Source organism: Paroedura picta, chromosome 8, assembly GCF_049243985.1.
Source record: "Paroedura picta isolate Pp20150507F chromosome 8, Ppicta_v3.0, whole genome shotgun sequence".
In the NCBI taxonomy this organism is placed as follows: Eukaryota; Metazoa; Chordata; class Lepidosauria; order Squamata; family Gekkonidae; genus Paroedura; species Paroedura picta.
This window is the reverse complement of record NC_135376.1, coordinates 86,189,755-86,216,758: the sequence shown is the minus strand read 5'-3', so window position 1 is coordinate 86,216,758 and position 27,004 is coordinate 86,189,755. Positions and strand designations below refer to the sequence as shown.

General features: G+C 41.6%; 2 protein-coding genes across 7 annotated transcripts in view; one reads left to right on the top strand and one right to left on the bottom strand.

The window, feature by feature from the left end:
- Nucleotides 1-27,004, top strand: part of JMJD1C (jumonji domain containing 1C) — a 165,850-nt gene that overhangs the window by 33,737 nt on the left and 105,109 nt on the right. Inside the window, exon 2 of the mRNA XM_077350739.1 lies at nt 22,350-22,514. Within this exon, the coding sequence (XP_077206854.1) occupies nt 22,350-22,514 (165 nt within the window). The remainder of the gene's footprint in view (nt 1-22,349; nt 22,515-27,004) is intronic.
- Nucleotides 1,299-7,028, bottom strand: LOC143843920 (uncharacterized). 6 transcript variants are annotated; one of them, XR_013233747.1, is made up of 5 exons: nt 6,448-7,028; nt 5,446-5,517; nt 4,154-4,387; nt 3,739-3,808; nt 1,299-1,714 (listed from the first exon to the last, which is right to left on the bottom strand). XR_013233747.1 is itself a non-coding variant. In XM_077350738.1 (4 exons), exons 1-4 carry the CDS (start codon nt 6,587-6,589, stop codon nt 3,790-3,792), a joined length of 348 nt encoding a protein of 115 aa, XP_077206853.1. In that variant the 5' UTR covers nt 6,590-7,028; the 3' UTR covers nt 3,664-3,789. The 6 variants fall into 6 exon arrangements, 1 of the variants encoding a protein (XP_077206853.1); XR_013233745.1 differs by having other exon boundaries at nt 1,299-2,081; nt 6,567-7,028; XR_013233744.1 differs by having other exon boundaries at nt 6,567-7,028.

The window sequence follows — 27,004 nt, the reverse complement described above, 5'->3', positions numbered from 1 at the left end:
GGAGTAACCTTGGATGCCTTACTGTCCATGGAGACACAAGTCAGGAAAATAGTTTTTCTATCTTCATCAGGCAAGGCTTCTAGCACCCTAACTGTCTTCCAAACCACCTAGCTATGGTGATGTATGCAATGGTCACCTCCAGAATTGATTTCTGTAACTTGCTCTACGTGGGTCTGCCCTCATCCCTGACCCAGAATTTGCAGCTGGTGCAAAATGCGGCCACTAGAATCCTCACAGTTACACAATAGAAGACCTATATTCATCCTGTGCAGAGGCACTGCATTGGTTACCAGTTGTGGCTAAGATCATGTTCAAGGTTTTGGTTTTAACCTTTAAGTCCCTTTGCATTCTGGCACCCACATATCTGAGGGACCGCCTGTTGCGCTCTGTGGGTACTAACTTGTTGGACATTCCCAGCCCCAGGGAAGCTAGCCTGACCTCGGCCAGGGCCCGGGCCTTTTTGGTCCTGGCCCCAACCTGGTGAAATGAGCTCCTGGAAGAGCTGCGGGCCCTGCAGGACCTAGTGACTTTCTGCAGGGCCTGTAAGATGGATCTCTTCACCAATGTTTATGGCTGAGTCTGGTGCAGGAAGATCTGCCCCCCCCCCCCAGGAAGAAATGCCACCTGCTTGGGAACATCATGAGTGGCAACTACGTGATATAGCCCCACCCCCGCTCTTCTGGCAGGTGTACCATTACAGGAAAGGATTGATATTTTACCACCATGCTGTATTGTGTAATGTTATTTTTAGTGGGGTTTCATTGATCGAGGATTTATGGTGTAACCCACTATGAGCTGGTATGCCGAGAGTTGCAAGAAACAAATCCAATTAATAATGATGATGATGATAATAATAGATCAGACATTTCCAAATGGAAACTCTGAAATCCATTGCAGAGTGGATTTCTTAAGACCCACAAAATCTTAAGACCTGAAGACTTCCTAACATCTCTAGTTCTCAGCTAACCATACCTGCATATTCCAATCTTCCAAAAACATAGAAAGACACCTAAGGTATTACCAATTCAGCACCCTTCTATTTGGATTCTCTTCAGCCCCTCGGGAGTTCACAAAAAGTCTAGCAAACATCCTCACAGGACTAAGATTTGCTGCTGAGAGCACCATCAAAAGAAGTAGCACTGAGCTACACACAGAAAGGCATTCAACATCTTATTTGGCTGCTTAATCAGTTTTGTGAAAAGTTTTCTGTCCCCCTCCCAGAGGCTAGAGCACATGGGAGTAACAGTAGGCACAAAACTGACAAAGTTTTTTTTTCTGACAGAGAAGAAAAAAAAGAAGACAAGACAGATAGCAATTTAGGTAATAAATTTATTTATTAGCTTTTTATACTGCCCTCCCATGAAGGGCAGACATTCGTCCCTGATGAGTCTAGCCAGCCTAACAGGTTTATTAATAGCCAGCATGGAAGTAATACAGTGGGGCAGATTTCATTCATGGAGATTGCAATGATTCCTGAGACCATTTCAGCCCAGAATTGCCAAGAAAAAGGACAGATCCTTAAAGGTGCCAACAGAAATGAAGCAGTTCCTGATCTGGTGGACTCTTTCTCACAACTTGATGTCAGTAAAGACCTTCTACATAAGGGAAGAGACCCAGATATAGACAGATGCAAGTGTCCTCGGATAGGGAGTTGTGATGAATACAAGTTCCATCCAGGGGAAATCGTTGACTGCAGCGGCACAGGAACCAACAGCTATTAGAATTCAGAGCAATAATGTTGGCATTGATGTGGTTTTAAGAACTACAGACAATGCATCAGTGGACACATAAGCATATTAATAGCGGAACATGTAAAAGGTTCCCTCAACACTCAAGTTATTTTCCTGAGCAGGCAAATAATTCAAGAGGTGGAATGGCAACACAAAAAGGAGATACTGCAGATAGTGGTGGACAGATTGGGGAATCCTGTGATGGACCTGTTTGCCACAGCCAGCAATACACGGGTGCCAAGGTTCTGTGCACGGTATCAACACCCCAAAGCAGAGATAGTGGACGCACTGTCAGCAAGGTGGCTGGAAGGTCTCCTATGTGTGTTTACACCTCTTCCCGTGATGTCAAGACTACTCACAAAAATAAAAGACACAGAAGCAAATGTTATTCTAATAGCTCTGAACTGACCAAGACGATCATGGTTTTTTGCAATAATTCAAATGCTAGTGGAACTCCAGTTTCCTCTGCCAGTATGTCCAGAGCTGCTTCTCAGGGACCAGTTGTTCATCCAAATCCTGTCTGGTGGGCTTAATCACATGAAGGTTGAACAGAGCTCTCTGCTAATATTTGCAGGCAGTAAAAGGGACAATTCTATTCTCATGCAAGCAATAAACAAATAGAATCTATTCTGCATCCAGGAAAGCCTTCTTGAGATGGGCACTTAGAAAGAAAATGGATTGTCTACATCCCTCAGTAGCAAATATTTTACATTTTCTACAAGAAGGCATAGATAGGGACTTAAGGTCAGCTACATCAGTGGTCCCCAACCCCCGGTTCGGAGACCGGTACCGGGCTGTGGATCAGTTGGTACTGGGCCACGGCTCCTCCTCATCCTCCTCCCCAGCTGCTGCCCCAGGGGCTGCCCTGCCACTCTGTCACCAGCTCACCTTTGGTGCTGTCTATTAGCCACCATGGCTGGGGCTCCCCCTCGGCGTGGCACTGCGCAGCTGCTGCTGGTAGCGCCCCCCAGCAGGCGGCAGGAAGTTAGGGGCGCCAGCGGGAAAGCAAGTGGAGCAGGGGCTCAGGTGGTGATGTCCCTCAGCAAAAGACTACTCCCCTCCAGGCCTCAGTAGCTCAGTGGTCCCTGGTGATGAAAAGGTTGGGGACCACTGAGCTACATGTAGAAGACAGGTATCAGCAATATCATCAGTTTTTCCAAGAATTAAACGTGTACAACTAAGTAGACATCCACATATTGCAAGGTTTCAGAGAGGGACTGCTGCTAAGGAACAGCCTGTGGTTCATAGCTTTCCCTCTTGGAGATGCAATGCAGTGCTTTCTGCACTCACAAAACCACATTTTGAACCAATATATAAAATTTACCTAAAAATTTTTGAGAATGAAATTGACATTCCTAGCAGCTATGACTTTAGCACACCAAGTATCAGAGTTAGGAGCCTTGTCCATTAAAAAGGATTACTGTCAGTTCTACAAGGAAAAGGTGGTGCTTAGAGCTGACCCCATTTTTAGACCTAAGGTGACATCAAAATTTCACTTGTCTCAGGAAATCTTGTCCACAACTGAGGCATCCAAAAGAGAAAATATTGCCTAATATAGTTGTGCAAGGAGCCCTTAAGGCCTTTCTAATAAGTACTCAGCCATTTAGGAAGTCAGATTCCCTATTCATGTCAGTCTCTCCTAATGCAGGGTCTAATAGGTCTAAGACAGCTATTAGCCGATGCATTAAGTCTTGTATCATAGAAACTTAAAAGGCCCAAGGACTTCCTATTCCTGAAGGCATAACGGCCCACTCACTGAGAACTTCAGTTTCAGATGCTTCCTTGACCAAGAGGGTGTCTGCAGAAGAGATATGCAGGGTGGCATATAGTCCAACGTGTTCACATTCATATGCCATTACAAAGTGCACACCATGACCTCCAACGTTGTGGCTTTCAATCGATATGTGTTGCAACATGTGAATGGCGACTAGACCATACCTCCTGGGCCACCAAGTCCCACCAAGATGTCCTCCTGGCTCAACAAGGAGAATGACTATTAGTTACTTACCATGAATGGTGGTCTTCTTTTTGAGTCAGAAGGACATCTCATCCCAGCCCTTCATTGTCTATTGGTCCATCTGCAAACGAAAAAGTATAAGAACAATATAACAATAAATATGAAAGGAACTAGAGAGAGTAATTTTAACCATAGAATAAGTTGTTTACCTTGTTATATGGAGGTTATTATTTTCTATTAACTCTTGTTAGTGCACAACACTTGTTATCTATTGTTAAATTAGTTTTAGATGAGTTTTCTAGCTCGGAAAGTCAAGACTGACAAGGGTTATTGTTGTTAGGTGCAAAGTTGTGACTGATCCATCGCGACCCTGTGGACAATAATACTCCAGGCCTTCCTGTTCTCTACCATTCCCCGGAGTCCATTTAAGTTTGCACCAACTGCTTCAGTGACTCCATCCAACTACCTCATTCTCTGTCGTCCCCTTCTTTTGCGCTCAATCGCTCCCAGCATTAGGCTCTTCTCCAGGGAGTCCTTCCTTCTCATGAGGTGGCAAAAGTATTTAAGTTTCATCTTCAGGATCTGGCCTTCTAAGGAGTAGGCAGGGCTGGCAAGGGTGCCTCCCGCCAAAAAGGAAATAGGAGGAAAAAAATCCTGATTTCTTGAATAAGTAGCGGGAATCGCCCACCGAGACGTCCTCCTGATTTATAAAGAGAAGAACCATTCACAGTATGTACTCAATGTTTGTTTAGTCACCTAAAAAAGCCATAGATCAAGCAGAGCCTTACCCAGTCTTCCTCTTCCACTTTGAGGCATGAGGATTTTGGAGGAACACTATTAGTTAGCAGAGGTAATACTTGGCCAACTAAAGCAGCAGAAAAATGTAAGATATGGCATTGTAATGGAATTTTGAGTTTGACTCCCTGGCCTTGGAATAGTTATCAGCAATTCCCTGGGAGGAATGTCTCACAGTTGTATGGAACAAGCAACATATGGGGAGCTGATAGCCTTTGATCTTGGATAACAGCATTTTGGTTTCTCTTTGTAAAGTACACTGAATTCTAGGGGACTGATTGGCTGTGTTGACAAAGCATTATCATAGCCTGTATTTGGTTGTGACACAGTCTACTGATGTAACAGAATTGATTTTTGCTATATATTCCCTGTCATGTAAGAAGATCATAGTCTGACAAAGAGTGCTTGCACTCGAAAGCTCACGCCCTGAATAAATCTTTGTTGGTCTTAAAGGTGCTACTGGACTCTGATTTTACAGGACATAAAGTGTTAGCTAATATAAAAATGCAGAGATACAGCGCATGATGGGATGTGAATCTCTCTTCAGAGAGTGACATAGATGATAAGGAGGGAAAAGTCTTCTCACATGGGGACGAGATTGATGTCTTCGAACAGTCTGTCAGATTTTTAAAATCAGAGGACTTCCAATACCTCCTTTCAAAGATTCTGTCTGTATTAAATGTACAGGACATACTAGGCAGAGGATCAAGCCTCCACAGCGCCAGACTTAACATGCAGACCAAGGGAAATACACATTTACAAGATGTAACATGTTATTTGAAAAGCAGTTAAAAGTGGAATGGTCAAAACCCATGGCTAATAGTCAGTTTCCAGGCTTCATTTAAAAATTCTATGCTTTACCACTGTATGTAAGGGGAAACTTCAAATTCAGTTTTAAGAAGCAACTTAAAATCAGATTGAACAGGACCAATTAAGATGGAAAAAACCCAAGACATGACTTACTTTCCACTCCATTGAGAGGATATCTGTTTCACTTCAGGGATGTCGGAATCCATTCCCATGCCAACAATTGGGCTGTGGAAATAGTCAACAACAGAAACACTATAGAATTCCAGATATCTACCATAGTGATTCATATCGTCCCCTGTCTACAAAAATACACAAGAATGGTTTGGAACCATAAAAGTGATTGAGCATCTTTTCAATGTTCAAGCCATAGATACTGTTCCTCATTCAGAAATGGGATTTTGAGTGTACTCGCTTTTCTTTACCATCCTCCAAAGTAATGGGAATTGGAGAACAATTCTCAGTTTGAAATACCTCAACAGATGCATGAAACTGAGACATTTCAGAATGGAGATTCTATGATCAGTCACAGAGTCTTTACAACAAAAAATGTTCCTCATATTGATAGATCTTATAGAAACCAATCTTCACAAACCAATCTTTCAGGGTCACCAGAAGTTTCTACAATTATTTATAGGAGAGAACCATCATCAGCCTTGCTCTTTGATCTGCTTACAGCCCTATGGGTTTTCTTACGAGTGTTAATAAATCCAGTTGTAAAATTGAGAGAACAATGAGTTCCCAGCCATCTTAAAATTTAGCTTCAGTTGTTTATTTTTTTTACTGAAGTGGACTAGCAAAGATACACCATGGCATTCATAGTCAGGAAATGTTATGAACCACAACAGAGTCTGCTTTCCAAATGCCCCTCTTTTTCTTAAGAGCACTTAATGGGGCCAATCCTAGCTCTTGAAATTTGACCTGGCTACTCTGTAGGGGAACCTGAGTTTTGCAACTGCTTATTCCAATCACCAACTTCCTTTATTTCTCAAAACAATCTCCTCTCCCATACAATTGGGCAACTGTAGTAAGGCACCAACCCCCAGGGAAAGATGTGAACAAATGCAGTAAGAGATTCCTGCTGACTGTTCCTCAGTCTTGTTAAGCTGAAAGACAAATGCAGAGGCAGGGGAAAAGATGTTGCTAAGATATACATACAGTCATGCGGCTGGAATTCTTATGAAAGTTATCAGGTATGCTTGCAGGAAGAATTCAAAATGCTGAAATCAGGTGTAGGCTTTTCTGAGATTCTAGGTTTGCCCTGACCACACACTTACTTCCCTTGCCTAGGAACTGCCATTGTACATCCAATCGTTCACTCACACAACTCTTCCTGGCTGAAACTCAAACAAGCTCCTGCCTCCACGTAGAACAGCAAGCACAGAAAGAACAACATTGTCAGCTCAGCAGGTCAGGCAACTGTGTGAAACTGGAGATGAAAACTAAAGGCTTGTCATGGGAAACGCTAAACTGATCACAAAGCAAAACTGACCTTTCAGGTGCCTGGCCAACAACTATTACATCAGAGCAGGATTTCACAAACAGGTAGCCAAGTCATAATAGTGCCCAGAAAATGCCTTGTGGTACCCAGGTGCTATTCCCCTCAACCCTTTTTCACACACTGCAAAGTTCCTGCTCCTTTAAGAGCTCCTTGGTAACCTGGAAAATTTCACAGGCACCCATTTGCCTTTCTCTGCAATTCTTCCACCAAACTGTTCTATTCTCATCATGAGGAAGGGTGGGAGGGGGAGTCTTAACTGACTGGTAACAGAAGGTGACCCGTGGCTATAACGTCTGCTGCTTAATAATCCTGAAAGTGAGTCTTGCTATCTATACCTATTTTTCCCCACGTAAGCTGTGTGTTATTGAAGTTGCATGTGCCATGCAAGAGCTTTATGTGACGGTTTGCATTGTGGAATTTTAACAGTGGTTTCCCATCACCCCTGGGAACCCTCCTCCCTCCCCTAGTTTTCCTAGCAGGATTTTAAATTCTTGCCTGGGGAATCCATGTCCTTTCTATACCTACTTTCTCAAAGTGCTTTACTTTGTGGGTATTATCTCTACCTAGCATAAGAAAAACAGTTTCTGTTGATACTAAATTAGGATTACAGCCCTGTCTAAAAGTTCACAGCTTTTTGCTGTCAGTTGTTGGACTCATCATAACAGTTGTGCCACAGTGATCTGTATTGATGAGGGCACCTCTGGGTTCTATATTGTATTTATAGTAAGGTAGGGTAGAAAAAGTCATGCCCTGTCCTACATAGACCATGGAGTCCAGTCTTATCTGATCTCAGTAGTTAAGCAGGGTTGGTCCTAGTCAGTATTTGGATGGGTGACCAGGGTTGCTACATGGAAACAGGCAGTGGCAAACCACCTCTGAATGTTTCTTGCTTCACCTGCCACTGGCTGACCAACGAAAGAAAAAGAATGATGTCATAGCTCATCTGCTATTGCCCCACAAGATCATTGAATTTCCCTGTTCTGAGAGAGAAGGAGGAAGAGGAGGATAATTCTTACTACGGTTTACATTGCAAGATAATATAGGAGTTGAGCTAACTAGTACTGTATAGTCTAACATGGACTAAATTGTACTTGGATAGGTACAAATAAAACACAGGTACTTGGATTTTCTATATTGGATATTGACGACTTTGGGTACATTGTGTAGATGAACTACATCCTTCTTGGTTTCAGATGAATAGCCATGTCGATCTGAAGTAGCAGAACAAAGTCTGAGTCCAGTGGTACCTTTAAGATCACAACGTTTTATCCAAGCCCACGAAAACTGATATAATGAAATAAAATTTCTTCAGTTTCTTCAACCATACATATAGATGGTGGTGGTGGGGGGGTTTAATTACCAGGAAGGGCTCATTAGAATTCAGATCATTCAAAAGATTTTGATAACTGCCTCAATTCTATCTCAGCTATAATTGTTCAATTAAATATGCATCTGAAGTCTAGTTAACCTTACTGGCAATTAACTCTACCTATATGTATGGCTGAGTATGTATTTTGTTTCCTTAGATCTTTAGAAGTGTGCTTGTACACAAATCCTCCTTGGCTGTTGTTAGAGAAACAAATGTTTGTTATAAAGTAGACCATGCCTCTCATAATTCTCATAATTATTGAGATTTATGGTTAATCAACTAAACTCTCTTCACTCAGACTTTCATGTATTGCAGTGAGAAGCATCAAAGTTAGTTTTGTTATAAGATGATTTTGAGTCCCTTTCAGTTGCCTATTACTATGATACTTTTATCATGTACAAATATACATGTACTTGATAATAATTTTTGATAGCTTCTGTTGTTTAGGTCTCCCAATTTGCTATTTTTAACAATAATGTGAGGAGCATTATAGGTTTTGTTATATTTTTATATATATATATATATATATATATATATATATATATATATATATATATATATATATATATATATATATATATATATATATATATATATATATATATATATATATATATATATATATGTCTATTAGGCTTACTTATTATATATTATATTTATTTATTAGACTTCTAAAAAAATCAATTTCCTGACAGTAGTGGGAAAGGAGAATATAAACAACTTTGACATCAGCTGAATAATTCTTTCTTCTCCAGAGGCGGAAGAAACCGAGGAGGATTCTCATCCCTCATCTCAGGGAGGCAGGACATTTTTCTCCTTCCTATTTTCCGTGTTGCCATGCCTGAAATCCCCAGTTCTTTCCTGACTCTGTTTATAGGGAGAACAGCTCTTTTGCTATACTAATAGCTATCCTTCTAAAAATCTTCTAAATTGTTTCTAGTCTTATCTCTAATCTTTCCTTTTTTTTACCAATCTCCTCTGGCACTTCTAGTGGAGTTTATTCTTTACTATCTCTCCTTGAAGAGTACTTTAGCACCTGGCCCCTTTAGTTGAACCCCCCTCCCCGCCGATTGTCATTGAAGACAGCAATCTTGCTCGTTATGGCTTCCAGGCGAGTGGATGAGTTCCTGTCAGAGATCGATTTGACTGTTTTGGTCATTGAAGGCAACCAGCAGCTCCTGGGACCGGTGGGTGCACCTTCTGAGGCCGTCCTGCATCTGGTTGGAGCAGGAAATGACAGGCACAAGAAGCAGCATACCAAATCTTCTACCACATCTAAGCGCTATTCCCCTGAGGTGATTAAGTAGTCTTGTCTCGATGGAGATCCATGATCCACCTGCCGTGAAGGCCAAAATGTCACCCACATGTCCTGAGTCGGTGCAACCACCAAGCTCAACTACAATAGGCCCGAAGGGCATTTATTCTCCTCAGATGAGTTATGTTGATATTTAACAAATCTATTGCTACCGAATACAGCCTATTTGGCACACCTTGGTCCGTAGGAGTAGCGGACATTCAGACATCCCCGTCTCCCCCTCCTTCCCAGTCTTATGAAGCAAATTCTAAAGAAAAATGAGGGTCCTTACCTACATTTATAAGAAAAAATGACAAGTGTCCATATTCAGATTCTATTCTTTTCGTTCCAGTGGTTACTTCCCTAGGAATTGACAGGATAGAAGAGCCAACTGATCGCCAGCCAGACAACAATTTTGCAAGGGAAATTTCTCCTACAGATTCAACAAAGGTGGACACTGAGATAAAACAAATGAGACAAGCCAGCCAAGGACTGACTACAATGGTATTCCAGCTCTCTTGGTTCCACCTAGTCTGGGCAAACAAAATTACAGATCTGTGGGCCCTAGAGGTGGTTACCAAGGATTATGCCATTGAATTTCAGCGCACCCTACCAGAAAGATTTATAAGATCACCTCTCAGCAAGCAACCAGAAAAGAGGCAACGCACATCAGCTATAGACCACATTCTTCAGATTCAGGCCATAGAGCTAATTCTATTATCCAACCAGGGAAGGGAACTCTGCTCCATCTTCACAGTCCTGAAACCAAACAACGATTGGGAAGACATTTTGGACCTGAAGTTCCTGAATTGCTCGGTCAGATACAAAATGTTCCGGATGGAAACTCTAAGGTCCATTGTCAAGGCTATACAGGAAGGGGAGTTCCTCAGAGGCTTATTTGCATGGTTCTATCAGACTAGCTCACAGGATGTTTCTTCACTTTTGTGTAGAGGACCAACATTTTCAATTCTAAGCTCTCTCCTTTGGCCTATTGTCAGCTCCTCGGGTTTCCTCAAAGGTCCTCATCAAATCTGTTGTTTCCTGATAGCCTTTTCTTATGGCTATCACATCTGCTAGAATAGTCTCTAGGCTAGGCTTGACTTGAACAAAACCTACACTGTGCATATTTAACAAGACAAAATTCTACCCTCATGGCCAAAGTCAATTCTGCCTTCCATGGAGCTCAAGAAATGTCTTCCATCCTTCTACCCAAACCTGATGCATAAAAGGGTAAAGACATGGCACATCCTCAATTTCAGAAGAGCTCTCAAGATATATATCTTTAAACCGCCCATGGCACCGCGGGCGCCACGGACTAAATAAATGGTTAAGGGGTCTTGAGGTGGGATTTGTCCGTGATGAGGAAGGGTCCGGATTGGACACTTCCTCAGGACAGACAATCGGAGGGACCAATCGCTTCGCGCCTGCCGATTGGTCCCTCCGATTCCCAGCCCCAGCAACTGCGAGCTGCGTGCAGAGTGCTTTGGAACCAAGAAATACAACATATGGATTTGTTTACAGTCATTGTTATTTATATGTTGGCTTCCTTGCATGTGAGGCATTGCATGATGGTCTGTCCAAAGTTTGGAACTGTGACTTGAAAATGATAAATAGATCTAAATTTTCTTCCCAGTGTTGCAGTTTTGAAAAAAACCATCAATATCAAAATTACAAAGTTTGAGATATAATGAACCATCTTTTTTACAATGTCAGAAGTCCAGTGGCTTGTCCTTTTCCTTTGATGCCTCCTAGCATTTGAGCTGTGGTTCAAACTGATCTGAAGAGATCTGTGCCCTGAATGTTATAATTTGACAAGACTGGAGGAAAGAATTTCACTGAATGTGCTAGTTCAATGATAACACAGTGTTGGTTTCTTTAAGCTGACTGACAACCATTTAAGTAGTTGTGGGTATTGGCTATTTTGACCTGTTTACAATAGAACTTTGTGTAGAAAGTGGCTTATTCAAGCAGAAAGTTGAATGGCAAATCAGCATCTGTAAACCTTTTGTGTTAGAGCCAGCAGTTAGATCACAGAGCACAGTATCAATTCAGTCTGAGACGCAGAATCAGGAAATTAAATGAAAGGGGTTTGCAGTGGCTTTGAGATAGAAGGCAGTGTGAAGTCCTTTCTACTCCTTTAAAGAAATGATTATCTTTCACTTCTCATTCTTACTATATCCCAGGTTATGGCAGTGTAATGATACCATCATGCTTGTGGAACACTGCCTTTGTATGAAGGGAAAATAAGTATGGCTAGAGGTGTGACGGTAAAAGTGAAACTTGGTCAGAATCCTGTGGTCACTTGGTTTTATCTCCCCCTCCCCTGGTTATAGTGAAACTGTTCGCCTCTGTAATGAGGTGAGGCAGTGGAGCCAGGAACTGGATTTGGTGGAGGCAGCCTCCCACACTCTTCCTTTCTGAATCCTTAACAGCTTGAAATACTGCCCATCTTAAATAGAGCCTCCCAAACTCATGATTCCACAACCACCGATTTTGCATTTGCAAAAGATAGAAAAATGGTCACATCCGCTATAACCATCCAACTACACAAACATAAGAAGGCTTTACAGTGCCTCCAGAATTCTGCTAGAGTGGGAATCCTTCTGATTTCCTTTGGATGACTGTTCCAAAACAAAACAAAAACACAAAACAGGTGCTGTGGTTGAGCCATGGGAGATATAATGGATCTCAAACATAAGAAAATTAAAAGAAAGTGTCTGAACATGCACAAGTTCATATTGGGAGAGCCTGCCCTTCTGATGTGTGAATCTTATTCTGGGCCTTGGTTTTTACAGATTCCACCTGTGTGGGGTCTTGCTCACAGTATCTAACAACTCATTAGTCTCATTATTCTTTCTTTCCCCAGCATGTTTATGCCGATGTTGGCAACCAAGTATACTGATGCTATGATGTGGGCAGAGGGAAAAATTGTCAGTGTGCCTATACCTGTCTTTCAAATAAGGTGCAACTCAATAAACCTTGTATGTCCTTGAAGCAGGCCAAATACTCATTCTGGGCTTCATGCTACTGGTACAAGCTGCAGGCTAACATCTGAAGGGCCAAGATCTTGGTTCTTGCTCTGTGACTTTTGTACCTGATCACCCCAGACTTCAGGGCAGCATGGTATAGTGTTGGGGTATGATTTGGGAAACCCAGGTTCGAATCTTCACTCGTGGCATGGAAATTTGCTCGGTGAAATATGGGGGTTTATCAGCTAGCTGGATTAAGATTGGGAAAAGCATGGAAAAATAAGTTGATAGGAGGCTACATGCAATGAAAGACATATGGGGAATGAATGTCCAACCAGTCAGGTCAGGCTAGATGATTATTTCGGGTATGTGTGGTTTTGGTTTGGTTTTCTGCTAAAGCAGTGATTCCCAAAGTGGGCGCTACCACCCCCTGGTGGGTGCTGCAGCGATCCAGGGGGGCGGTAATGGGCCACAGGTGCATTTGGGGGCGATGAATAACTATTAAAATTTAAAAAAAAATAATTTCCAGGGGACTGAGTAATATTTTTTCTGGAAAGGGGGCGGTAGGCCAGATAAATTTGGGAAGCACTGTGCTAAAGGATCAAATCTGGGGAATTTTTATTTGGTATCTTTATGCTGTTCTTCTTGGTTTATGGCTCCACGTAGTGAACCATTAGTATTAAACAATATGCCTTTTCTTTGGAAAGCAAGACAGCAGGAGAATTGTAATACGGTTTACATCTTCCAAAGCTTTCTGGATCATTAACTAAATTATTTCATTGTTCAAAATGAGTTCAAAAAAGAATACTAACAGACCATTCAGATAAGTGTATGAGTTTACATTAGGACTATGAACTCCCATCCTGATTTATTCAGATTATTTGTGGTTTGGCCCTGTGCTTGTTTCTCTCCACCCCAATCAATTCTCTAATTACTTCCTGCTTAGTCTAAACCATAGTTTTCTATTGTACTGAAATTTGCCTTCCACATTTTGATTGCAGACAAGCTGAAGAGTTTGGCAGTTTTGATGTAATAGCAAAGTATGGTTTGTGTTAAGCAGGAAGTAAGTAATTTAGGATGAACATGCTTAGATGACGAGGGTGGGAAAGGGGCAGAGGGAGCGTGCAAACGCGAGTGTTGTTTTTGTACTGCCAAATCATTGTCTCAGTTATTGGCAGCACATTACAGTTGAACATGAACATGTAACATGAACGAAGTGTTGAATGTGCACAATAAAAATTAATTTGAAGTAACTTTAAATTGCGTAGTAAGTAGGACATCCTGTAGCATAGGAAAGAAATACTATTAATATTTAATAAAATTGTATTAAAAAGAAAGAAAAAGTAAGTTCCTTTTGAGAGAGGAGAGGAGAACTACTTACAGTGCTAAGAATTGTGTAGTTCCATTGATTGGTTCCATGCGGGTGAAATCCGACCTTTTGCAGATGTTTGAAAAATCGCCAGCACTAGGTCTGATCAGTAGGCTAGACAGTTTTTTCTCTCATGTTGGCAGACAACATACATTGTGTTAGTAACTTAGCATAGCACTTTTAAAGGTTTTAAAAAATGCTTCTAGTACTTTAAAAGACTTTTCAGGCACTAAGAAGCTGTGGCATTTATATCAAAGAAAGTTAACATCTGAATCAAATATACCCTGTTGCATAAGCTATGAGTTAAGGACATCTTGCAGAGAAAACTGAATTTCTAGATTTTGGATGAGTTCTCTTGGAAGTTAAAGCATTATAATATTTTTCTGGGCATGTCTGGGTGTATGCTCCCCCTTCCCTGACCACAGCACAGATTAAAAATGAAACATGGTCCATCTGGAACTTTTGGCTAAGAACTACTTGTTGCATGACTCTTCGCATTTCCAGCAATATTTTAAGGGGGGAGGGTTCAGCTGCTTAGATGGGTATATTTAAGAAAAGGGAGCTCCTGCTGTTCCTTTTAAATCATATCAGTTAGTCTTCAGGAAAGTCTGAGTTATCTGAGGAGTTATTTGACAATACCACCAGCTCCAGTGCTGGAGCTTTTCCTGAAAATATTCTTGTTCCTGTGGGCAGATGCTTCAGATTATACTGAATATAGGATTTTTAAAGAAGCTAACTTTGAGATGGGATTACAAGAATCATCATTCATTTTCAGATGTACAATGACTACAAACTTTTGTACTACACTTTTTTTTTTACTCCGGATTTAAGAAAAGTCTTGATATAAACCAGAGTATGGGTTCAAACAGACAGAATGAAGAGGAAGGATCTTATAATGTTACCAACATTGTTTTAATGAGGAATGAGTAACCTTTTCTTAAACTGGACCCTGCTAACTTGTCTAGCTCTGACATATGTCCAGTTGGTACATACCTTCTAGTCCTAATTACCATTTCCTGACATTAAACTTCAAACAGAATATCCATTTAGCCACCAGTCTTCCTTCTTCACTCAGCCCAAATGCGTCTCTCTGTGTCTGGGAAAGTGTCTTCGTGAGTCATCCTTAAATTTTAGAGTGCTCCAGTTGTGCATTAGCTGAGCAGTGACTTCCTGACTTGCATTGTAATTCATAGTGGCCTCTTATCATTGAGGGTGTTCAAGTTCTTTTAGCCACTTAGTCTATTTCATCTATCACAACACTACCCCTAAAATTTATACTTATACAATTGCATTAGATTCATAACCTGAAGAGGGGCCATTGTGCATCTTCAGAATGTTTGTGCCTTGACTGGAAAAGATACCAGTAACAGTCACCTAAGGTTAAAGCATCCCAAATGGTAAATTTCCCTGCCTGAACATTTGAGACTGGAAGTCTATTGCAGTAGACAATATTATGTTATTTGACCACACAATTTTGTCAGTACAACTTCCCTTTCTCAAGTCTGGTAAAATCTGGCCATAAATAACTTTCCTTACTGCAGTCTTAGCCAAAAATGCAACTTCGACATTCAGCTCCTACTAAAAGAAGATCAAGGTGATACAAGTATTTTGTATGTATATGCATTTGTAATAAATGCATTTCTGCTTATCCAAGCTGAAGCAGTTACCAGGAGATCATTGCAGGCAAACATTCAGCTGAGATAGCAGCACATTTCATAGTTTTGTAAATCATGATTTATTAAAATTCCTGGCTCCAGAGTACCACAGTAAAAGTTTTGACCCACAGTTCTATTCCCCTGTACACCACTTCTTGGTTTCTAGGGACACATTCAGGTCTCTAAAATGGTGAATTGTTGATACTAACTTGTTTTCTGGCGTTCAATTTGGTTTTTGGATGTACAAAATTACCTTGACTATCGATGCCTCTTTCTCTGGGTGGGGAACTCATTGCTGTTCAGGGGTATCAGTCATGTTTTGAGACACTGGCTGCATGGAATGTGGCCTGTAATCATCATCTTCATCATTTTTATAGTCCACCCTTCCCAATAGGCGCTTAATCCATGCTCCATCATCACAGGCTCTCCCATCCAGCCTTCCCCCCCCCCCAACAAATATAGAAAAGTCAAGAGGATGAATAGCTGCTAGTTTTTGTACCCCACTTTTCACTAACCAAAGGAGTCTCAAAGCAGCTTACAGTCACATTCCCTTCCTCTCTTGATGCCAGACACCCTGAGAGAGCACTGACAGAACTGCTCTGTGAGAACAGCTCTGGCAGGAAAATCAAACAGTGCCCCCCAGGCCAGCAAACCAGAGCAGAACAACAGTTGGCAAGTTGGTAAACTACTGCAACAAGTACAACAGCTACTAAACTGGGAGAATGGACTACTCTAACTACAATTGCAGTGCCTCCCCAGAACAAAACACTGGAATAAAGAACTGTAAAACTGAACACTGATAGAAAAAGCTGTAAAAATCAACTTTTAAAAGAAACACAACCCCAAGAAGAAAAGGCAAACAATGTTGCCTCTCAGATAAAAGAAGGAAGAAACACTAGGAGAAAGAAACAGTAAATCCCAAAGCACCCCCAAAATCCACCCCACCCATAGAAACCAAAAGAATAGTTTGGAAGAAGTGATTAAGAAAAGAAGGGGGGAAAAGAATCCCTCAGTCAAACCATTGATGTCTTACAAGCTGCCAGACCTTTGCAGAATGTAATGCTACCATTGGCTGGCTGGGAGCAACAAGCTCAGCAACAAGCTCTTCTTTCCTGCCTACATGAGGCAAGCCGCCATAGTAGAATCATAGAGTTGGAAGGGGCCATACAGGCCATCTAGTCCAACCACCTGCTCAACGCAGGATCAGCCCAAAACATCCTAAAGCATCCAAGAAAAGTGTGTATCCAACCTTTACTTGAAGACTGCCAGTGAGGAGGAGCTCACCACCTCCTTAGGCAGTAGTTGTAAAGGTGGGGAGAAGGAGCAATTGAGGGCTAGGAGTGCAGGTAGGAGTGCAGGTAAAGCTTTTGTGCATGCGTGATTTTGGCTGCACATGACACATCCCTGCGGGCCGCGGGAGCGGCCCGCTGCCCTGCCGGTCCCCAGACTCAGAAAGGTTGGGGACCACTGGTTTAGAGCATCCATTATTCAGTTGATGGGTTCTCTCTGTGAGGCTCCATATCCCACTTTTGATCCTGCAGCAGCTGTGTTTGGGTGTGGGGTATAAATGTTGCTTGTTCTCTCCTGGCTCTAGGACTCCATTCCTGATGGGTGGTTCTCATTGCTGATGCTAGGGAGGCAGGATAAAAAACTTCTTCCCCTTCCTGTCTCCTTGCTGGAACCACCCATCTTCCTCAGTTTTTCTCCTGCCTCTCAAGTAATGTGGTTGATTAGCTCTTCACCCAATTCTAATCCTATTCTTTCTCTATAGTTTATCTAATTCTATTACTTACCCCTCCGCTCTTCTCTTTCCTCCTTTCTTGAGAAAGTGTGGAGAAAGATTTTGGCAATTTGAGCTATTAGAGCCCGCTGACTTATTGTAGATAAATGAGCCCTGTAGCATCTTAGTGGGGACCAGTTTGATAGAAAATGATTATTTGTCAGTGTCAGATCTGCCAAATGCAGAGGCAGAGGTGAGTGGATCATCAGGCCCGGCAGACGGTACTCAGACAGGGGCTGTACCCTCCGTGTCAGAGCCGGAGAAAGGATGCCAAAAGAGGTGTGACGATGGTGCAGCTTCACAGACAAGCAGGAAGGCTGTGTAGCAGCAAGCTAGCTCCAGTGGCCATTTTGAGCGCAGTCAGCCCAATGCAGCAGGTAGCTATTTTGGCAATGTGGCACATGTTAATATTGGTGATCCCCAAACCTGTACTGGCTCTGTGGGTCACCAACAGCCTGGCTCATCAGGTGGAGGAGGGATACCATGGCACGTGTGTGAAGGACTCTGTCATCTGAAATGTTGAATTTTATGCAAAATATATGTTACGACAGGTATGAATTTTGCTTGTTACCAATCAGGGATTTAGCTTTTAAAGGCTTGTAAAAAATAACCCCCAGTCATACTCTTTTCCACATCATGCTTAAAATATGCCTCTCACCCATGCCCTATTAATGGAATTGATATAATTTATCTCATTTATGGCTCATTCTTAAATTCTGCTAGCTCCTTTCCAGTCTTCCAGCTGTTATTTTGTTTCAGCAGCCTCCTTCATTTGCTCTTGTAGTACTCTTGTAGTGATGCATAAAAGTAGGGTTTAGAACTATTCCTAGTGCCTGACAGATGTAGCATTTAAATAGGATATAGTTGAATAATTATTTTCAAAAATATTATGCAAAAATATTTTATAGTTTACATAAAATATTTTTTTTTATTTTCCTCACATTCAACAATACTTATTTGTATATGGCAATGGCAATGTTTTCTTTATGGATCCCTTTAAGGCAGTGGTCCCCAACCTTTTTATCACCAGGGACCGGTCAACACTTGACAATTTTACTGAGGCCCGGGGGGGGGGGGTAGTGTTTTGCCGAGGGATGTCGTCGCAGCCGCCTGAGCCCCTGCTCCACTTGCTTTTCCGCCAGTGCCCCTGACTTCCGACCACCTGCTGGGGGGCACTGCCAGCAGCAGCTGTGCAGTGCCACGCCAAGGGGGAGCCCCAGACACAGCAGCTGCTGGAGAGCACCAAAGGTGAGCCAGCTGCAGAATGCCAAGGGCAGCCCCCGAGGCAGCAGCAGGGGAGGAGGAGCTGCGGCCCGGTACCGACTAATCTACGGGCCGGTCCCGGTCCCCGGACCGGGGGTTGGGGACCACTGCTTTAAGGAACAGTATGCTACACCAGTTCAGAAATGTGGGGGAGCCTGTAATTATTATATCAATCATGCATTGGTCTAAGAATATGCATTTGAGGTTTTCGTTTCTTGCATGCTTTCAGGTTCTCTGTTCTGGAATACTGCCCCTTTAATATATTGTCTTTGAAGAAGTCAGCGTTGTGTGGTATTTAATTAATTAATGTTACTTCTTTCAAGGATTTTGACTCTTCATATGGAAAGCTTGTTGTTTTCTCTGGTCAACAGATAGAAACCGGATAGTGAGCTAAGTGAAAAGGAAGACATTCTGGTTTCCTCATTTCGCCATAAATGTCCAGTTATGTCAGAAGCAGGATAGAAGCACTTTATCTAGCCTCTTGCATTTCTACCTGTTTCTGTATCTTCGTAGCATCCAATTCTCATCACTGCATTTGACTTTGCTTCTATATGTATTGGTGTACCTTGTTGTATCCTGTCTGCCTGGAATTCTTCTGTTTATGACCTGGCTTAATCCTCTTCCAAATTTTGCACATACCCATTCCCTGTGGCTACTTTTAGGGAACATTAAAGATATCTCTCATCCAGCTGCATCACTGATTTGCCACATGTCATCTGGTTTATCCCCAGCCTATCTGATTTGCTCTCTTCCTTATTACAATGCATACACATTAAAATACTACAGCAGATGCTGCCTGTCACCATGGGGGGCAAATGTGGCATTTCTCTCCCATCCAAAGTGCTACCTGCCTGTGTCCAAGCATGTGTTTTCTGCCTAGCAGCTGTAACCCAAGACAGAAAAGAACAGCAAGCAAAAAGAACTACAGGTGCCTTTTATAAAATAAACCCTCTTCTTAGGCCAATGATCCAGCTATGTGATTGGTATAAATAATACTTCTGAAAGACCGACATAATCTTCTTTGAGGGCAAGATTTGTAAGTGTAACTCTGCTTGATTGGTAATTGTCCCTGTCAGTTACATACATTTTAAGGCACTGTTCACCTACCTCTGACCTTGAATTCTAAGCCTGACACTAGATCTTATTGATATTAGTGGATTAATTTTTTCAGTAACAGTGCATGAGACATTTTCATTTCAGCTTCTAATTATGTAAAACAGCAAGTTTTAGCAAGTTCCTGATCTGCACTAAAACTATTGTCCTTTTTTGTGTCTATTTAGTTGTGTTTTTTAAAGTTTAAAAACTATTTCAGAACTGCAATCTACTCACTAAATGTTGTAGTATCATAGGATAATAGAGTTGGAAGGGACCTCATGGGCTATCTAGTGTAACCCCCTGCACAATGCAGGATACTCACAACCCCATCCACTGTAACCTGCCACCTCCTTGAACCTTCACAGAATCAGCCTCTCCATCAGATGGCTATCTAGCCTCTGTTTAAAAATTTCCAAAGATGGAGAGCCTAACACGGAAGCCTGTTCCACTGAGAAACCGCTCTGTCAGGAATTTCTTATGGATGTTTAGAAAGAATTTCTTTAGAATTAATTTAATCTCATTGGTTCTAGTCCATCCCTACTGGGCAAGAGAGAACAACTGTGCTCCATCATCCATATGGCAGCCTTTTAAATACTTGAAGATGGTTATCATATCCCTTCCCTCTCCAGGCTAAAGAGATCAAGCTCCTTTCCTCATACGTCTTGGTCTCCAAACCCCTCACCATCTTTGTTGCCCTCCTCTGGACACGCTCCAGTTTGTCTACGTCCCTCTTCAACTGTCGTGCTCAAAACTGAACACAGTACACCAAATGAGGCCAAACCAGAGCAGAGTAAAGCAGTACCATTACCTCCTGCAATCTGGACACGATACACAACCCAAAATCCCATTTGCCTTTTTAGCCACTGTGTCACACTGCTGACTCATGTTCAATGTATACTAAGATTCCTAGATCCTTTTCACACATGCTACTGCCAAGACAAGTCTCCACCACCCTATATTGGTGTATATATTTTTCCTACCTAAATGCACAACTTTACATTTGTCCTTTTGAATTTCATTTTATTCAGTTTAGACCACTTCTGGAGTCTGTCAAGATCTTCCTGTATTCTGATTCTGTCTTCTGTTGTATTTGCTACCCCTCCCAGTTTAGTATCATCTGCAAATTTAATTACCCCTTCTAATCCCTCATCCAAATCATTTAAAAATATGTTGAACAACACAGGCCCCATGACAGATCCCTGGGGCACTCTACTTGTCACTCTTCTCCAAGGGGATGCTGAACCATTAACAAGTACCCTTTGGGTATGATCTGTCAAACTGTTATGGATCCACCTGATATTTTTAAAAACTAGATTAGTAGAAAATTTTAATACCAGCTCCAGATTCCCTTACCTGTTCCTCCTTCTTTTCCTAAAGGAGCCATTGTTTCTTATAACCCATAGTTCAAATAAGTAGTCTTCTGCTCAGGAATTTGTGTACAATCTTCTAAACATTTTCTTTCCCCCTTTTTTTTGAGTTTGTTTGCAAGCGGCGCCTACTGCATCCCTCCTTCATGCCAAATGCCACAACAACACAGCATTATCATTTATTACTCTATTTTAACTTTAAATGGTCTGGTCCATGTTTGGATGATGGAAACCCCACAGTTAGGACTACACACAGACAAGGCCTCTACTAACGGACCACGTATTATTAAGAAAAATATTACTTTGGAAATTAACTGAAAGGGGAAAATGTGACTCTCCTCTCCCCCCCCCCACCAAAAAAAATGGCTTGATGAGAACTGACAGTGTTGTAAAAGAAGTAAAATGTTGAGAGCTGATGAGATATAGTTGAAGGGAGGGAGAGGGGGCAAAGAATAATCTTGTTCAAGCCCATGAGAGTTTGTAGTTTCCTAGGGCAAAATTTCCAGATTGTTCCTCACTTGCAATTTGGCACAATACAACAACACATTTCTCTAAAATACACGAATGTAACAGAAGCCATGATGACATGCCCATAGGACTTTCAGAAGTGCTAGTGCTCTTGGTGCCTGTCCATCAATGGTAGGAACCCTTCTGGACAGGAGGAGGGGCTGAGCCACTATCTGCTCAGGCAGTAATAGTTCTAATGCTGGCTAGGAACTAATTAATTGTATCTATGAATGAGATTGTAACTGCGTGCCCTACTTAATTACTTTGGTTGTCTATTGTTTTCATTATTAGTGTACGTGGCATTATGCTAACTTGGAAACATGTTGAGGAGCTCCAAGTGGTCTAACTTGAGCAGGGAGGGCTAGATATCAAGATCATATCATGGGTACTGGTTTCTAGTTGCTTAGGAAGCACAGCTAAAAATGCTAGGTTTGGCCTCTTAAATTCTAAAAGGAACATTCTTACGATTCGTTCTGCATATGGCTTAGGATCATTGAGAAAGACTTAATGGGTGTTCCTGCTGTCTGAAATGTGGTAGGTGAGCAGAAGATTAAAGGCTTTCTCGTGGTCATGCCTGTTCTCTCTCCCAGGAAATTACGCCAAATCATCTTTGCCGTAATCCATAGAGACTTGATGAAGACTTTATTTTTAAGGAAAGGAATGACTGGACTAGAGGAGGGTTATATTTGGATTTGAGATGTAATATAGTAAAGAAGTTCAGTAATAATATATTTGTTATCCATGAACTTTTTTCTTTTATTTAGTGTGTGTGTGTGTGTGTGTGTGTGTGTGTGTGTGTGTGTGTGTGTGTGTGTGTGTATTATAAAGCTGTTCTACTAACTCTGCTGATCTGGGTATCGTTGTATAATATGTCTCAATTTATTTCTTCAGGTATATGTGGAATTTGATGACCTTGAATGGGAAAAACGAGAATGGGTTAAAGTTTATGAAGATTTTGCAGCCTTCCTGGTGGAGTACCAGCTGGTCTGGGCAAAGAGAAAAGATCCTAGCCAGACTCAGGGATCAAAGATCAAGCATATTCAGTGGCCTGCATTGGTAAGACATGTAACTATTTTTAAAAATGAATACATTAAAATATGTAGAAAGTGAAGGAATGTTGCTTTGCGATTTTGAGTTTAAACATTGGCGTGCTCCTTTTCCTTACCCTTGGCATTGCTTATAAGCCTTTTTAGAAGTACTGTAATTGTAGTTATCTGGATGCTGGAAAAGGTATATGACATGCTTACTTTGATTTCAGCTTTTAGTTCTAAAATTTGTATTGGCCAGGAAAGTAGGCATTGCAGTCCATAAATGTTATTGAGTTGTACAGTGCTGTCATAGGAGTTTAAAGAAGGGCACAGACTTAATGCATGGTAACTTGATGTCACCTTTCCACCTCCTGATTTTTCCTGTATTGTGATGTATCAAAAGTTGTCAAGCAGTTATTGCATAGCAACTGTATCAAATCTGGGTTGTTATTGCGTTAACCAACTGAAAAGCTCTTTGAATATCACTAAAACTGTTTTTCCCTTAGCTTCTACTTGGTTGGCTATATAGAGACCAACTGAAAATTGTGTGTGCAAAAGAACATTCTGTAGTTATTTATATTAAGTAGCTCCTGAAGTCAGTCTCATTTGTCCTAAACCAGATTCATTTATGTCTTTGTTTACTGTCAAGAGGGGTAGAATCCCCCCCCCCAAAATGAGAAATAACAATTGTTGAATTATCTATGCTGACTTGTACTTTAGATGGCAAGGATTTTGTAGATCGTCTCTTCTGGTTCCAGTCCCAAAGGAGGTTGAGGTCATAACAAGATGGCCTGAAAAACCTGCTTTCCACCATTCTATCTTTTAAAAAATCCAACTTGTAACATTCAGCTTGATGATGAAACAGTATTGTGAGGTGGAAACCTTACACAATGTTTTGTGTCAATTTTGTTGGTCCTAATAAAAACATTACATAGCTTTGGGGTGCATCTTCATCCCACTTAAATGCAATCCCTATTCCTGACATGCTGGAATGTGATATATACCTAAAGCAGTTTGTTGAAGGTTCACTTAGATCTTTTCAGCATGGGGAATTAGGCCCAGGTTGGTGTTTGTCTGGTTGCAGGGCTAATCCCTGCTTCCACATGATGTGGGTGCTGGCCTGGGCCTGGCCCAATTCAGGCCTTTCATTGCTCCAAGGCATGGATATTTTCACATTCCCTTTTCTTCCCTGGGTGCCTGCTGGGTCAGGCCTGTGCAGCCCCAACCTGGGCTGACAATGGTGTCCCAGAAGGGACACTATGTCCTAGGTGGCTCTGTAGTGCTATGCTGCATTGCCAAGTCGCCTGGGGCATTTTTGTGTGTGTGTTTTGCTACCAATACCGCAGTATTGCTACCACATTCCTAAAAAGAAAAACAAATGATCACACTGCTGCCCCCCCCCCAACGCAGTGGAACCTTTCCACCACAGCTGCTTCATGTGGAGGCAGAAATCTGGGGTGGATGGTGTGCACCACTGAAAATGGGGACACAGGAAGCAGCAGGGCAAACAGAAAGGTTATTAGAGTTGAAATTCAAAAGTGAGTTTTCCATGGCTTGGTGAAAAGCCTCTTGATATAGTTATATTCTTAGATCAACATTTGGTTCCTTATTTCCTTGTTCTTTTTAACTTGTTCTTTCTGAACTACCGAGTAACCATTTTGAAGCCATGAGTATTTGTGATATGAGTCTTTTTAAATTCAATACTGCTTTCCTTGTGGCGATCACATGCTACAGTCTTTCATATTTCATTCAGACCTGAGTTTTCCCCTTCAACCGTTTCTGCTTTTCTTCTCATATAATATGTCACTCTTCTTATCTTTTCCTGCTTTGTCTGGCCAGACAGCAGCTGATATACACATGAGCTGCCTTTTTGTACATCTGTAAAGACAAAAGATTTCAGAAAGGACCATGTGTTTACGACAGTGCCCCAAAGAAGTGTTGTAAAGTCTCCAGCCAAACAAGGGGGTGGTCTCCACCATTTTGGGTAGTTGTTAGTGAAGCAGCCTTTGTCTTATGCTCATCCTGAGTGTGAGATATCTCTGCTTCTTCAGTCTAGGAGAGGTAAGTTGAGCAACAATGTGGGTAACTGTCACTCAACTTCTTTCTGCCACAGTGACTTCTCTTAGTCTTAGAGAATATTTTCCCTTCACATTCTAAAATATAATTTAGTAAAAATAATGTTTTGACTTACTTTATGGGTTTATGCTTTACTGAATGAATGTTGTTCAGTATAGTGTGATTGCTCCTTTCCTACTTGCTATTTCTGGAACTTTGTATTGGGGGGCGGAAAGTTTTTTCCTCTCCCAGTGATTTCTCCAATTTTTTCCATTTTTTCATAGCAATGAATGAAACTCACAGAATCACAATTTTATTGCAGAACATACAAGACTGCAGTCAGATGACATATGAGCATTTGTGATCCAGTGTTTGGATTAGGAGGGCAGGATTTGTCATTTATCGTTGCAGTCTGTAACACAGCTATCCCAGCTGGAAAAGATCTCTTTATGAATTCTGAACATTTTCTGTCCACCTTAAAGCAATTGGTGCTTTTGTTGGGTGAGCCAGTGACACACATGTATCGCTTGCTATATGAATTGAAATTCCTTGGGAAATTCCCACTCTTCTTGCTAACTACTCTATAGTTGTAATAATCATAAAAGTAGGCATCACAAGGAAACCATGGATTGGCCGCCATGAAATGGCTTTGTGTCTTCATGTTTCTTCTTTCTGTTGCATGCTCCAGACCTTCCTCACTCCTGGGTCCACAGCCATTATAGTTTGCTATTGATCAGACAAAGTATGATTAACACGATGATGTGCTTCCAAACCAGAACTCAAAACACACTTCCACATACTGTTTTGTCCTCTGAGTTTGAGGTAGCTCTGGTTATTGTTAATCATAATTTTTCACAGCATTAGAACTGGACAGACTCCTAGTTTCTGGGAACCAGGAAGTAAATGTGGGAACTGGTGCATGGAGGAGGAGGGAATATGAAGCCCATTCACACACTGGCAGTGATGCATGAAGTGGGCCATTTATTTTTGACCATCATGTCACAGTTGACTTATGGCAACCTCATAGAGTTTTCAAGGCAAGGGACATTCAGAGGTAGTTTGTCCACACATCACACAACCCTAGTATTACTTGAAGGTTTCTCATCAAAATACTAGCTAGAGCAAACCCTGCTCAGCTTCAAACATCTGATGAGACTGGGCTAGTCAGGCTAAGACAAAGTGGGCCATAAGATTAATTAATTGTAACCTTCAAAAAGAATCATAGGTCCTGTTGCTGTGTGCTGCATGTCTTACTTATACCCTATACTAGTATGTTTATAGCTACTGACATAGCTATTCAGTACTAACATATTCAGTACATAGCTACTAACATATTCAGTGCATTTAGCCAGTATTTTTTTCTGTCAGCTGTGATCTCATTCTCTTTTCCTTTAAACAGGGTCAGCTGGGAGAAGACTAGACTTGCTTAATAATATGCTATTACTAGGTACATGCAAAGTAAGGGCTGATTTACATGCATAATTGTATTTTAAAAATTGCTCCATCCTGTGGTAGTTTGATTTTATGGAATTTGCATGTGATCAGCTTATGGCTTATAGCATCTCTTTATGGTTTATAGCATCTCTTTATGGTGAACACCGAGGACACACTTTTCATAATATTGCTTTCAGCCATGAGAGCTCAGATCTGTTTTCTCTGCCTTTAAAGTAAGTTGTGATTTTAAGAAACATCTGTGTTGCCTAGGTAAAACAAGACATCAAGTCTCATAGGAATGTCAAGTGACAGGACATATTCATTTCTGTCATAAAACAGACAGGTTAAATCCATGGTGATGATTGGAAAAAAGATTAAGAAAGTTTGCCTTGGTAGTGAAGAATTTTAAAATACTCACAAAGCTTGTTTTCCATCTGTTTCGGTACTGATAACTTAGATAAAAGTATATAAAAATTATCTGTTCATCTTCCTGGTTTCTGTGCAGTCCCACATGGGTTCTGCAGAATCGCAGGCCTGCCACAGAGAATTAAGTAGCCAGCTTAAAAGCTTTAGAAGCTCCCAAGAGTGCTCACTCCTCACTTCACAGAGAGAGAGTTCCCACTTAAAAGTCACATGATATAGGAGGGGCTAGCACTCTCCCCTCAGCCCTATTTTTGCCACTGCAGGAGAAGGATGCTACCCAGCTACCACAACTTCTGTGGTAAGGAATTGGATTCTATTTTAAAGTAGATAGGAAGAGAATATTATGATGACAATTTTTAAGAAGTATGTCCAGTGCTGGGCCAAGATGGCCCAAACTGATAATCACCTTTTTTGCCCTCCTGAGAGAGCAGCTTCTGAGCCACCCAAGAAAGAGAGGAGGGCTGTGGCACCATTGAGGGAACACTCCTCTCCCACAGTAGCTGTTGCTAGGAAGGGCAGGAGGCGACATTGACCCCCCCCCCATGAGAGCGGTCGTAGTCGAGAGGGTCAAATCTGCCCAGCCATCACTGGTGAGGCACAGTAATG

Coding starts and splice junctions, on each gene's coding strand:
- LOC143843920 (XM_077350738.1), bottom strand. CDS start 6,589: ATGGCAGTTCCTAGGCAAGGGAA. Junction 5,518..6,566: donor GCAGTTCCTAGGCAAGGGAA/GTAAGTGTGTGG, acceptor CTATTTCCACAG/CCCAATTGTTGGCATGGGAA. Junction 4,388..5,445: donor TCCTCTCAATGGAGTGGAAA/GTAAGTCATGTC, acceptor TTTATAAATCAG/GAGGACGTCTCGGTGGGCGA.